The sequence below is a fragment of the Protopterus annectens genome, chromosome 2.part0 (assembly GCF_019279795.1).
Source record: "Protopterus annectens isolate FY-2018-M chromosome 2.part0, PAN1.0, whole genome shotgun sequence".
Taxonomy (NCBI): domain Eukaryota; kingdom Metazoa; phylum Chordata; order Ceratodontiformes; family Protopteridae; genus Protopterus; species Protopterus annectens.
Genome location: NC_056728.1, coordinates 863,968,743 through 863,982,866, shown reverse-complemented (window position 1 = coordinate 863,982,866; position 14,124 = coordinate 863,968,743). Strand labels below are relative to the sequence as shown.

The following is a 14,124-nucleotide window of genomic DNA, read 5'->3' as shown; positions in this document are numbered from 1 at the left end:
TGTTTTTAGTGTCTGCCGTAATTCTGCCTTCATAGCTGGCTTTGGAGGATTGAATGAGGGATCTCACCGTTTTGTTGAGGCTAATAAAGGAATTCTTCCATTTTTGAGACTTCACCTTTTTCTGCAACAGTTTCTTCCTTCTGTTGTAGAGTTTATTATAAATAATATGCAATTAACAAAACCTGCTGGAGAGACAGGTTTGTCTCCCAGAGGGTCCTCTATCTCTGGAATAGACTTCCCATACACGTCAAACAGAGTACCTCACTGACCCTCTTCAAGCACAACCTTGATGAGTGGGTGGGAAACCACAAATTTGTCCCCAATGGTTCCACCTGTGTCCCTCATTGACTGGGGTGACAGGTGCTGACTGAGGTTTCTTTTTTGGGGATAAAGTCTTGGCTAGGCTTGTAACGGCCCCAGGGCCATTTGCCTAGTAACCTCCTATGATCATATGCTGGTTTTTAAGAGACATGGGGGAGCAAAAATCCTCTAAACTTTCTTACTGCGAGTCCATGAAGGAAGACTCCATCAGAATTGTGGTCTGTCAGCTACTTTTGCTAAGGGCAGTTAAGCACCCCATTGAGGATCTTTCCTCTCCTTCTTGATTTCTTTCATATTGGTATTAATATTTCATGTAATCTCAAAGAGGGAAAAGTGACCACATTTAGCAATTCCCACATAAGGATAGACATACTAAGTGTCTGTTTTGTCGGACTGAAATAAAATTTTAAAGAGTGAACAGTTTGCCAATCTTTTGTACCCAAGCCCTTGCAAAGCCTTTTATCACCCTTAATTTATACCTGGAAAACAAACATCTTTAAGCTCTAGCACATCCTAGGATGCATTCAGAATCATCTTCCACAGATGTCCCTCCACGACCAAGAAAATAGACTAAAATACTGAAAGAAAGTGCAGATGTGCCCGCTTCTTTTTCTCAGTCAGAGTCAGACAACTCTGTTTAGGTGAGTGATAAGCCTGCAGACCACCCAGCATCCAGGCTTCTTCCCACTGTTGTAACTCCTTTGGAGACTAACAAGATGGAAGCAGCTAGCATCTCTAATTTGTCTGTATTAGAACCACAAAAAGTCAGTTCAACGAACGGCTTTCACATCGAAAATGCCGTTCGTCGAACTCGCTTTTATGGAGGGCTGAGCCCCACGCTAATTATATATATATATATATATACCAACTCTGAGATCGCACTACAGTGAGGAAAGGGCAAATTTTCCGATCTTCACTGTACAGCAATCTCACTATAACAGTTCATTGAATGGCATTTTCAATGTAAAATACCATTCGCTGAAGTAAGTTTTCGTGGTTCTAACATAGACCCTCTCTAATCAGATGGCTGATAAAGCCACAAAGGTAGAGCCAAAGTTTTTTCTTTCAGAGGGACCTGGAGATATTTCTCAAATTCTAGTTAGAGATGATGCACCAAGAACACTCTTAAAGATACGTCAGGGGTGAGCCCCCACTTCATGATACCTTTTTCCCCCATTGGGACCCTCAAGAGGAGTGGTTTAACTTTTTGCAGGGACTTTTTAAAGCCCTCATTTCCTCACTAAGTTTCATTTGTTCTTTACTTCCCACAAACAAAAGTGTGTTCTTCTGAGGACAAATCTTCAGAATCTGATTCTGAATCTCTGGATGATTATTCCCAAATGCATTCTTCCAAGTTTTGAGTCTGAAGGTGAAGATGCTCTGTCTTCAGACTCTCTTCAGGAACAACTTTCCTTTGGTGATACCAGCCACAAAATGTGGTAGTATTTTATCTGGGAAGCAAACATGTTTCTAAATCAGAAAAAAATACTACAACCTTCAAATATATATTCTGAAACCCTTTTCTGTACACTGTTAGAGGCTTTGGAAGATAACTGTTTTGTCTGTTTTAGCTACAGAATCTCAGTCTCCTGTGGAGATTGGCATTATTATTTACTTCACAGTCACAAGGTACAGGACTTGATTCTCACCATTGAGAAGCCTGGCTACGCTTAAAATTCCCCTGTAGCCTTTAGCCTAGTAATTACACAGGAACCCATGAATCTTAGAAACCAGACTGGTATTATAAAGTTCCTGACACCCATAAGTATTTACATAAGAATCCTTCCCCTAACCCAGCTGTTATTTCAGATAAAGCTTCTAAAAGTTTTCTTTCTTCCAGTGTTTTACAAAATAACAAGGATAGCAGAACCATGTATAGGTATGGAAAGAAGATGCATGTGTCTGCCACCTTGGTTTTCTGTGCCATTAACTACCAAACCCATATGATTAGATATGTTTTATCTATTTTTGATAGAGTACCTAAATTTAGTGCTAAGCCAACCCGACTCTAAAACTTCCTTGCAAAACATGATCAGTTCTGCAACACAGGTGGCAAGACATTCCATGAAGGGTGGATATGACACTGCTGATGCCACCTGTAAGGCAGCTGTTACAGGATCAGTCTTAAGCTGGTATTCATAGTTTCATCTCCAATCTTTACCTGAAGCTGTTAAGGCTAAAGCTTTGACTGCTCCTGTGAATAAGGACAACTTGTTTGGTTCCTCTTCTCCTGAAATATTCAAGAATTTATTGGAAAGGAGAAAGATAAGGCAATGGTTCCAACAGCTTTTTATTTCCCTTATTCCAAAGTTTCAGAGGAACTATCACTCTAAGTCAGGTCCCTTTTTCCAAAATAGCCAAACACCCCTTTCAGCAGAAAAGTAAAAAATCTTTTAAGAAAAAATGGCAGCAGAAACCAAAGTCTGATTTTAAAGGGTCCAAAGGATTCTTCTCAGAAAAAGATTGCAACTTCTATCTTCTGCCCTAGATGTCCTTCAAGGATGCATCTGCAGTCCTTACAAATGGGTTGTCCTGTCGTCAGGCAGCCCTTCGGTCAGCCGGATTCCAAAGTCTGGGTCTGGCTTCGGCTGGTGTCGCACTTCACCCGACGTCATTGCGGCAGTTATTCGGGTATAAAGGCATCAGCCGATGCCATTTTCCCCAGTCTTTCTTGCCGCGTGGCGCCCGAAGCAGAAGCTGTTCGCAAGTGCCGGTCGGTCAGATCCAGAGATTACTACTACCGAATACTACTTCGAAGACTTCTATAAAGCTAAGTACCCCGTTGGGGACTCTTTCTTGCCTCAGCCGATGTCAGAGAAAGTTAATAACTGTTTATCTTGTGGGAAACAAATACCTCATAAGGATTTCCACTCCTATTGCATACATTGTTTAGGCCCAGACCACGACGTAGCAGCTTGTCTAGCCTGTGCTTCTTTTAACCGACGGATGCTTAGATGTCGGTCGGACTTTGCTGAGCAGATTTTCGGCTCCGATTTTGCCTACATTATGCCGTCGGATCCTCCGACTACGCAAATAACCAAAAAACGCAAAGAAAAGGACTGACACTCGCGGTCCGCTTTTTCGGCCGAAACCGCGGTTAAGAAAACCTCGAGTGTCTCGGTTTCGGCTGAAACCGAGCAAGCGGTTCTTTCTTCAGCCGATAACTTGCCTTCTACCGAGGCCTCTTCAAACCTGGTAGAAACGGCTTCTGAAATCCAACCTTCTGTTGCGGTTTCACAGGATTTATCAGACACCATTCCCCTGGATATCTCTACCCCTGCACGTGGAGCTGCTAGGCCTCCTCCAGCCATGTCTATTAAGGCCTTTGCCAGGGCTAAAGCAGCCAAAGTATCAAAATCTGTGCCTGCCAAGCCCCCCTCTCACAGGCCCAGCACCAGCTCCCATATGCTTTCTTTGGCTGAGGATCTCATCTCTTTAATTCGTGGAGCCCAGCCTCATCCAGACAGGGCCTCTCTCCCTCCTCCAGAAAAGAGGCCTAGAGCAGAGCCCCTGAGCCAGTATCCACAGATGATTCCTCTGATGACTCAGAACATACAGACCCTCCTGAGGCTTCTTATTCTCCTTACGAAGACTCTGATGCTGAGGAGTCCATCCCTTCAGCCTCTCCTCCTGAGGAATTTTCCTTTGGGGAAACCTTGCATGCTGTGAGGGAACAATTTCAGTGGCAGGGCCAAGATTTCTCAGACTCTAGAAAAAGGCTTAGGACCTTTCTACATTTGCCACAGCATAGGCCTTTAGCTATACCTCCAGTTCTCCCTGTTGTTGATGATGCATTTAATGATGCTTGCACTGCTCCTGATTCTTTACCTCCGGCTCCTGCTAAGCCCGATAGGTACTATAGGGTCCCGGACACTCATCACCACTTATATAAGGCTCCTTTTGCGGATCCAGAGACTATCTCCCAGGGTCCTAAAGCTGTAGCAGATACTTCTACTATAACACTCCTTCTCTCTGGAAGGGAATCCCGGTCCTTAGAGAGATGGGGTAAAAAAGTTTACACCTCTGCTACTTTGTCAGCTAGAGCTTTGAACTGCCAATTTCATATGCTTCAATATCAAGAGTTTATGCTTGACCAGTTGACTAAAAAACTGTCCTCTGAAGAATCTTTAGATAAAAAGTATGTTCAAGAAATGGTACATAACATACAGCAGGTTAGTAACCATTCTTTAAAATGTGGCTATGATGCACTGGAGGCTTCCTTTAGATCAGCCATGACTGGCACAGTTATCAGGAGGCATGCATGGTTGAAAGAACAGGCATTACCAGAACACGTCAAATCTAAGCTTTTGGATGCACCTATGGACAAGGTCAATTTATTTGGTTCCCCTGCACAGCAGGTACTAAAAAGATGGAAGAGAAAGCAAAATCTGTGCAAACAGTGAAAGATTTCTTACAAGTTCAACCTCCAAGGTTTAGCAGGAACTGGCCCTCCAAGAATTGGTCCTTTCCGGACTCCTCTAAGGCACAAAGAGGCAGGAATAGGCGCTCTAGAGGCAGAAACCAATCCAGGGGTGCCTACAGGGGTCGCCAGTGGCAGGGTAACAACCAACGAGGCACGGATACAGCCACCACCACTACAACAACTCAATCACAGTGACTTGGCGGTGGCACCGCCTACCAGGGAACAACTAGAAGCACCCTTAGGCGGAAAGCTAACCTTATTTTCAAGAAACTGGCACTGCATTACAAGAGAAAAATGGATTTTGCAAACTATAGACCATGGTTACAGGTTCCATTTCCATACTCTACCAGGAAAGAGAGGAATGCCAAACCTTCCACCTACTCAAAGGACAGAAGCTCTAAAACAAATATCTCAATTATTAAGAATGAGAGCTGTGGAAAAGGTACCATCTATGGAGCAAGGGAAGGATTTTACTCCAGACTCTTCCTGGTACCAAGAAAAGAAAACAAATGGAGGCCTATACTAGACCTGTCCGCTTTAAACACATTCCTCATTGTTCCAAAATTCAAAATGCTGACCTTACAGCAGCTTCTTCCCATGCTGGGCAAGGAGTCTTGGCTGGTAACTCTAGATCTCAAGGAGGCATACCTGCACGTCCCCATAAGACTAATTTGCAGAAGATACCTCAGATTTCTTGCAGGATCAGAGCATTATCAATTCTCAGCATTGCCCTTTGGCTTATCTACTGCGCCCAGAGTGTTCACGAAATGCCTGGCATCAGTAATTGCTCATTGCAGACTTCAGGAGATTCAAATCTGTCCCTACCTGGACGACTGCCTGATACAAGCGGACAACAAAAACAAACTGTCAGAAGACTTACAAAGAGTCATCTACCTGCTGCAAGCCCTGGGATATACAGTCAATACAAAAAAGTCAAGGCTGATTCCATCCCAAAGAATAGCTTTTCTGGGTGCAGAACTGGACACATCAAAACAAATGGCATTTCTAACTGCAGAAAAGAAAGAGCAACTACCTCTCTACTTCTTGGCTTTAACAAAGCAGAACCATCTAACTGCAAGAAAAGTGCTACAAGCTCTAGGCTTCATGGCATCCTGCATAATACTGGTCCCTCATGCCAGGCTGCATATGAGAAAGCTACAGTGGTACCTAAAGAATTTGTGGTCCCAGCACAAGCACAGCCTAGAAACCAAAATTCCAATGATCCCATGCCTGAAGCAAGAGTTCCTATGGTGGGCTCAGGCCTGCCAATCAAACACAGGATTGCCCTTCTGCAAAAGTCAACCAAGACAAACCATCACGACAGATGCCTCAGACCTCGGTTGGGGGGCACACATGATGGACAAGTGCATTCAAGGCCTATGGACTCAAGACCAGCTGCATCTGCACGTAAATCTAAAAGAAATGATGGCAGTAAAATTGGCAATCCAGGCATTCAGACCTTTTCTCCAAGAAGGCCAGTTGATGATAAGGACAGACAACACCACAGTTATGTGGTACATCAACAAACAGGGAGGCACACACTCATACCCTCTATGCCAGCTGGCACTGGACCTATGGGATGTGGCTCTGAGCTACAACATTCAGTTACAGGCAATTTATGTGCCAGGGAAGGAGAACATTCTAGCAGACATATTAAGCAGAACTACAACAGATGCCTACGAATGGATGCTGCATCCGAACATCTTCAAAACCATCACAAGAGAATGGGGATTACCACAAATAGACTTGTTTGCATCCCCATTCAATCACCAGTTGAAGAAATTCTGCACAAGGACTTACCACCCACTTGCTTGGAAGGTGGACTCCCTATCTTTCAGTTGGAAAAACCTGACAGCATACGCATTCCCACCACTTCCTTTGATGCACAAGGTGCTTCTGAAGATCAAAGAGGAGCGTCCGAGGATCATTCTGATAGCCCCAGACTGGCCAAGACAACATTGGTATCCACTGCTGAGGAGCATGTCCCGGGAACAAATATGGACACTGCCCCTGATCCCATTACTGCTAACACAGAACAACTACAAGATCCTGCATCCAAACCTAAAAACTCTGCAGCTAACTGCCTGGAACATTACATAACAGCAATTAACCCAAATTTATCCCAAAGGATTAAAGACATAATCATGGAGGCTCGTAGACCTTCAACAAGAAAGAATTATGCAGCAAAATGGGAAAGATATCTCATCTGGAGTACTGCAAAGGGGCAAGATGTGACACTGGTGAACATAGCCAACATCCTGGAATACTTGGCGGAGCTCTTCCATACAGGCCTGTCCTACTCTTCCATCAAGATACATGCATCAGCTATTTCAGCAGAATACAGCTTGGATCCTCCTGTCTTCTCACATCCTCTGCTCAGACAGTTTCTCAGAGGAATTAAAAATGTAAAACCTCCCAGGAAACCTCCATTACCAGCATGGGACTTGAACTTTGTGCTAGAAAAACTGACTCTTCCTCCTTTCGAACCAGCAGCAACAGCAGAATTACAATACTTATCCTGGAAGACTGCTTTCCTGCTGGCAATAACTTCAGCAAGAAGGGTCTCTGAACTACAAGCATTAATGGCAGTGCAACCCTTCCTGATCTTCCATCAAGATACAGTGTCCATGAGAACAAATCCTACATTTATGCCTAAGGTGGTATCCAGAGTCTCTTTAAATCAGGCTATCCACCTTCCTACATTCTTCCCCAACCCACAGAACAGGGGAGAAAGGCTCTTACATACCTTGGATGTACACAGACAATTACGCTACTACCTGGACAGGACAAAAAACAATAGAAAAACTGACCAGCTTCTGGTAGCATATGCAACAGGAAAGGAAGGAAAACCAATTTCTAAACAGACAATCTCCAAATGGATAGGAAATTGCATTAGATTTTGTTACTCCTACCATGGAAAGAAAACTCCAGAGAACATCAGGCCTCACTCCACAAGGGCTACTGCCACTACCACAGCTTTCTTACGAGGAGTGGCTACCAAGGACATTATAGAGGCTGCTACTTGGACCTCCGTGCATACATTTGCCAAGCATTACAACTTACCTCTATACTCTAGATCCCGTGCTGGTTTTGCCACTGCTGTTTTGCAAGGGATCCTAACTACACCATAATATCTTCGCATTTCCTCCTCCCCTAGTTTAGCTATGGTATTCTACCCATTTGTAAGGACTGCAGATGCATCCTTGAAGGACATAGTACAGTTTTGTACCTACCATAAATGTAGATGTCCGAGAGGAATGCATCTGCAGTCAGGATTACCCACCCTCCTTCCCCTCTGAGGTACTCCTAGGGTATTTGCCAATCTTCAGCTAGCTTGGGGGGGATCTATTATGGTGTAGTTGTTTGTATATATGTACATACATGCTTATTTTGTGTGTTTGCTCTCTACTATTTGGAAACTTTGACATTTATCCAAATTTAGCCATCCAAGAGGGCACCTGGCATCTGGGGCAAGAAACACTGAGGAAAATGGCGTCGGCTGATGCCTTTATACCCGAATAACTGCCGCAATGACGTCGGGTGAAGTGCGACACCAGCCGAAGCCAGACCCAGACTTTGGAATCTGGCCGACCGAAGGGCTGCCTGACGACAGGACAACCCATTTGTAAGGACTGCAGATGCATTCCTCTCGGACATCTACATCTATGGTAGGTACAAAACTGTACTTTTCACCACCTCAGCCTTGCCCCAAACAACCTCTCAGGCACACTTTCTCTTTGCCTTCCCATTTGGACAGTAGTAACATCTGATAATTTGGTTTTGGACATCATAAAACTGGGTGCAGACTTCACTGGAATTCCTCCCTAGTACCTTAGTTGCCTTCAAGCCGACATCATTCAGTCCTTTCAATCTTGTCTGACCTCTTCAGTCAAGGAATAATAGAACCTGTCTCTCACTATCAGAAGGAAAAAGGGGTGTATTTCAGACTTTTCCTTTTTTCTAAGAAAAGAAGGCATGTGGAGACCAGTTCTGGATTTATGCAATCTGGCCACATTTTTAAAAGTTCCAAAATGTAAGATGCTAATGTTTCAAACTCTTTTCTTACTGATCTTTCCCTAAAGTCTGATGGTTACCTTGGACTTGAAAGATGCTTGTCTGTATATTCTGATCGATCCAAACTGCAGAAATTTTTTGAGATTCCATGCATTGTGATATCACTTTTAATTTACTGCTTTGCATTTTAGGTTGTTCAAGTTTTTCTACTGCACCAAAAGTTTTCACAGTGTCTGCCCTCTGTCGTAGGATTGTACAGAATCCAAGGTACCCATATCTATCATGGTTTGAACAACTTCCCCATTCAGGCCACTTCACTTTAAAAAAAATCTTCAAAATTTACAGTTCACTATCAGTCTCTCTCTCTCTTTTTAGTGTGTATTCTAGTATGGTTTAAATTCATCCAGCACGATGGCTTTTCTTCTCCTGAAAAAAAAAAATCCATTTCTTGACGGGCTACTTTTTATCACTCATAAATCTACACATAAACCTATGAAAGAGAGATTTTGAAAGTCCTGGGGTTCATGGAATCCACAATCCAAATTATGTTTTTTGACAGACTCCATATGGGGAAAATTCAGTGATACAACAGATCAGGTTGGGTATAGCACTGCCACCCTCTTCCTTTCCCAGTTCCTGTTTTGTCTTTTGTGGAAAAAGAGATGTTTTGGTGGATCAATCAGAAGACCCCAGCACAGCATTCTCTTTCTTATTCCCCCTCCCCTTCAAAAAGTCTCAACAGTTGCAATAGACCTTGCTGGTTGGGGGAGTTGTTCAAAAGGTTTCAAAGTGCAGGGAATCTAGTACAAGATGGACAGGAGAAAGCATATAAACATCTGAGAAATGGAACCTTAATCTTTGTCCGCCAGTCTCCATCACAATGAACTTGGTGGACTCTTCACACCCTTACAGACAAAACATTGTCATGTGTTGCATAAACAAACAAGAAGTAACAAAGTCTTACCAGCTTTGCAGGCTGGTAGTGATGGGTTGGGACCTTGGTGTTCATCGCAGTATTTCCTGCAACCTGTACATCCTCTCAGAAATTAATTAATTGACAGACTACAAGACCAGATACAGGTTGAACAGAGAGGTCTTCCTTCATATTGTCCATCAGTGGGGAACAACCCAGACTGATTTGTCTGCCTCCACTCTGAACAAAACAGTCAGACTTATTTGCTCCAGAGTCCCTTGCAAGAGAGCTAGGAAAACATGCCAGCTCCTTTCTATGGAATGGGAAATTCCTGTATGTTTTTCCACCATTTCCTCTCACATCACAGTTACTTCTCAAAATTCAGAAATACAGTCTGAAAATGCTTTTGGTGATCCCCTTTTGGTAAAGGGACATACTGTGTCTCCCTTATTTTCTGTCTAGCAAAGGGCATTTGCCACATGTGACCCCCACAAGATGGACTTGCTCTGTAATTCATACAAACTTAAAGACACTGAACCATCACAGTGTGGATAATAATTTTCTAAATCCTTTAAGGAACCATTATTCTGAGGATGTGCTACAGCCAATGAAGGAAGCTAGAAAACCTACAACAAGAAAATCTTGTATTTCTAGGTGGGAGAGAATTTCTTTGTGGTGACATAACAGGGGGCAGGAGCCTTATCATCCACAAATAACTGTGTGAGCTGCTCAACATACGTCTAGCTTGCATCTCCATTAAGGTGCACTTATCCTACATGTCATGCCTCCCAGAAAATCTATTCCTGCTCAGGACCTGATTTATGTTCTTGAAAAATTATAACTGCCACCCTTCTGTGAGTTTAAAATGTTGCACTTGGGAAACAGTCCTATAACAGACTTCCAACATCTGTCAAAAGACTTTTGGGTTAGAAGCATTCATGTCTATGCCCCCTTTTCCGGATTTTCATAGAGAGGCAGGGTCGCCCTTAGAATAAACCCTTCCTTTATACTCTTAACCAGTCTAGCTACCTCCCTATATTTTCCCTAGTCCTCAAAATGGGGGGGGGGGGGGGGCAAAGAATCCTTTATTTTCTGGCTGTCCACAGACAACTTGGACAAAAACATTACAAAGTCTAATCAGTTGCTTGTTTCTTTTTTTTGAGGGAAAATAATGGTCTTCCGGTTTAGACCACTCCGGTTTAGACCATATCTAGATATCTAGATGGAGCATTTCTCCCTGGGCCTCCGCTGAAAACAGGATCTGTGGAACCTAGTCGGACTTTCCCGGTCAACAAATGTTAAATAAATAAATAAATAAATTTCCCATGTAATTTCTTTCTGCTGTTCCTCCCATGGAAAATGTATCTAAAGTCATGTTAAAACATATTCTAAAAGAGTTGTAGCTTCTTCTGGTGCTTTTTTCATAGGTCTTGACTGTAGATGCATCTTGAAAGCAGCTACCCTGTCTTTCATTCACACTTTTACCAAACATTACAAAATATATGCTTTTTCCAGAACCAGATCACGTCTTCCCAGTACCAACCTTCAACATTTACTGGACTTCAGTTCTGTCACTCATACCTCAACCTTGTCTTTCTAAAAGCTCTGGGAATTATCCCATGAGTTAGAATTACTGCAACAGTCATATGATGAACATATGAACATAGTACAGCTATGTAAAAACTTATGATAACAGTAAATGTTATAATTCATTCTTGCAGTATATGCAACCTCCATCCATCCCCTTTATTCAAGTTTTTTTTCTTCCCTTTTTATCCAAGGCTGAGGTGGACCCCTGTTCCCTTCTGCTCTCCTTTTCTTCTGTTAGTATCAGATTGTATACTTTTAGAGCAGTAGGCTGAATCTTTTTCTGGGGCAAGAAAGCTTGAGAATTTTCACATCCACATGTCCTGGTGTATGAACCTTGGCTCTGAATGATTGAAGTGATACACCAACTCCATGCACGAAAATGAGAAAAGGGGTTATGGATGTCCCTTACGTACCAGCACATTGTATTGTGCATAGGTCTTGGATCAGACATGTAGCACAAGAGGAAGGTCACTAAGCTTTTGTAGACTGGCCAGATGTATAGTATCCTTGGCTGGATACTTCCATAAGTTAGCATTATTGCAACAGTGCTCTATTTATACATCTACTGTTATAGTAAGTTTTGCACAACTGTACTTTTGACTTCTGAAAAGAGATGTGATTGTAGTAAAGTTTAGTGCTTCAAGATAAGGTAAACTTTATTATTGTCTTTGTGGGCACACTCTTATATGGCTTCATGATGTTCTTGATTGCATCTGCACTAATTAGTATGCACACGTTTCACCAGTATGGTACTATATATTGAATATGGAAATAAGTGGTAAGTGAATCTGAAACATTTTTGCAGTTATAAAGTGAAACATTTTTTATTTCATAGGTGAAGCTGAGAACATAATGGAAACAGAGTACGAAAAATTAACAATGCCTAAAGGTGTACCCACTTTTGATAACATTGAAAAAGCCAGAAGAGCTCAGAGCAAGTTTTTCATTGAGAAATAATTATGTTAGTGTATGTCGCAGGCTGGAAATGAATTGTTAAAACTGACTACAGTTGTTTAAATACTATTTTAAACCATGTTGCTGATTATTAATTAAGAGAAAAGTAATGTCATATCAAGATGTTTTTACAAATTAAATCAGTTTCCAGTGCTGTCTTTATCATGTTCAGTTTGCGTTCACTATTATCAGCAAAGTATTGTTATATTTTTTGCAATCCCTTTGTACATGGTAAGGGAAGGTACTCATATCCTCACTGCAGCATAGCTGCCCTAATCCTCTTCCACCTCAGTCCATGGGCACTATGTAGCTTTACACAGGTGTTTAATTCCTCCAAGCTGGGGTTATCACTGCCCCTCTTCACCAGCAATGATGGGTCTCAGACAGGAGGTATTAGAGCCCGAAAGTCACCACTTCATCAGCTAATGATTTGTTGGTTAGGCCCTACCACCTGTTTGCGGTCATTGCTGTTTGTAGGATATGTGGGCAGTGATGTGACGTATGTAACTATAACCACCCTGGGTTTTGGGTCATTTACCCTACACAGGCCATTCCACGTGCCCAGCAGCATGACAGTTCAGTGCACCTCTTTGCACCAGAGCAACAATAGATGGTCTACCTTTCTCATTAGCATGCCATCCACTTGGGAAAGGCAGGCAGGAAGAGCTTCTTTGTTCCTTTCCTTCCCAGCACCAACTCCAGTAGACACCTGAGCCACTATTCCTCTGTACCAGCAGGCCTGACATTGTCAGCAAATTATAGTGAGGAAAATTGCAGTTTTGTTTAAGCAATAAAGAATGCCGTAGTGACGTTGTTTTTGGTTTATAAAGTATCACATTGCCCTTCACTCATTTGAGAGCATTGGTATCATCTGAATCTAAAAAATGCTTGAAATTGTATTTAATTTTTATTAAAATGCAGTATCTGTATCCCTGTTTTAGTGTCATTATTGTGTGTGTGTGTGTGTGTGTGTGTGTGTGTGTGTGTGTGTGTGTGTGTGTGTGTGTGTATTGGTTATACAAAGTAATACTGAATTTAGGTTCCATCTAATTACTTGTGTTCTCAAATCATATTTTCTGAAAATGTATAAGCACATTCCGGTAGTAATTTAGTGGAGTTAAAAAAAATAAAATATGATAAAGGACAACATTAGAAAATTATTATGCCATGTAGGAGAACGTAATAGAAATATTCTTTCCACATACTTAGTCTTCTCTGTTAGGATTGTTTTGTTTTTCTTTGTGACTGAACAGCAAGTATAATAATCATAACTTATTTTGTCTTGTTTTGTGCCACTTGTATGTTTGTAATTATGATATGATTTTTTTTGTTGATAGAAACACAAAAGCCAATGTGGTAAATCCAGAAACTTGCAGTAAATCATATTAGTCTGAAAAAGTATGAAATATACAGTAGCCTGCAACACAGTAAAACCAAAACTTGAATGAGAATGTTCATTTTAAAATTTATGAGGAGTGCTGATGTCATCTTCAGTGTGGTGGCTAACCCCAAGGCACTTGGTTCTAATCCTAAAAGAACTGATGTATGAAACAACACAACATTTAGCTGTTGCTGTTAGAAACAGAAAGGCTGCAGTCCTTTTCAAGTAAAATTTTAAATGGCAGTGGGTTGCCCAAGACTAAAAAGCTAAATAGATTTCTTTTTTCTAGCAAATCTTGAGAATGCTTCTGTCCTTTTTGAAGGTTGGTTCACACCTGGTTCTGACTACTTTTTAGTAACACTTACATTTTTCCATATGATTTAGTTTTCTGTTATACTTTAATCCTTAAAGTAGATGTGGGTCTAAACTCAATGAAGTCCATATTCTAACTGATTTTGCTAGACCTTCTGCACATCAATACAGCTAACTCACAAGCATTTAAAGTACATATATCAAATTCTACAGTTC

General features: G+C 41.8%; 1 protein-coding gene across 1 annotated transcript in view; it reads left to right on the top strand.

Annotated features, from left to right (window-relative positions):
• Positions 1–13,144, top strand: part of PLGRKT (plasminogen receptor with a C-terminal lysine) — a 1,070,348-nt gene extending 1,057,204 nt beyond the window's left edge. Inside the window, exon 5 of the mRNA XM_044061128.1 lies at positions 12,097–13,144. Within this exon, the coding sequence (XP_043917063.1) occupies positions 12,097–12,218 (122 nt within the window). The 3' untranslated portion in view covers positions 12,219–13,144. The remainder of the gene's footprint in view (positions 1–12,096) is intronic.
• The last annotated feature ends 980 nt before the right edge of the window (positions 13,145–14,124 follow it).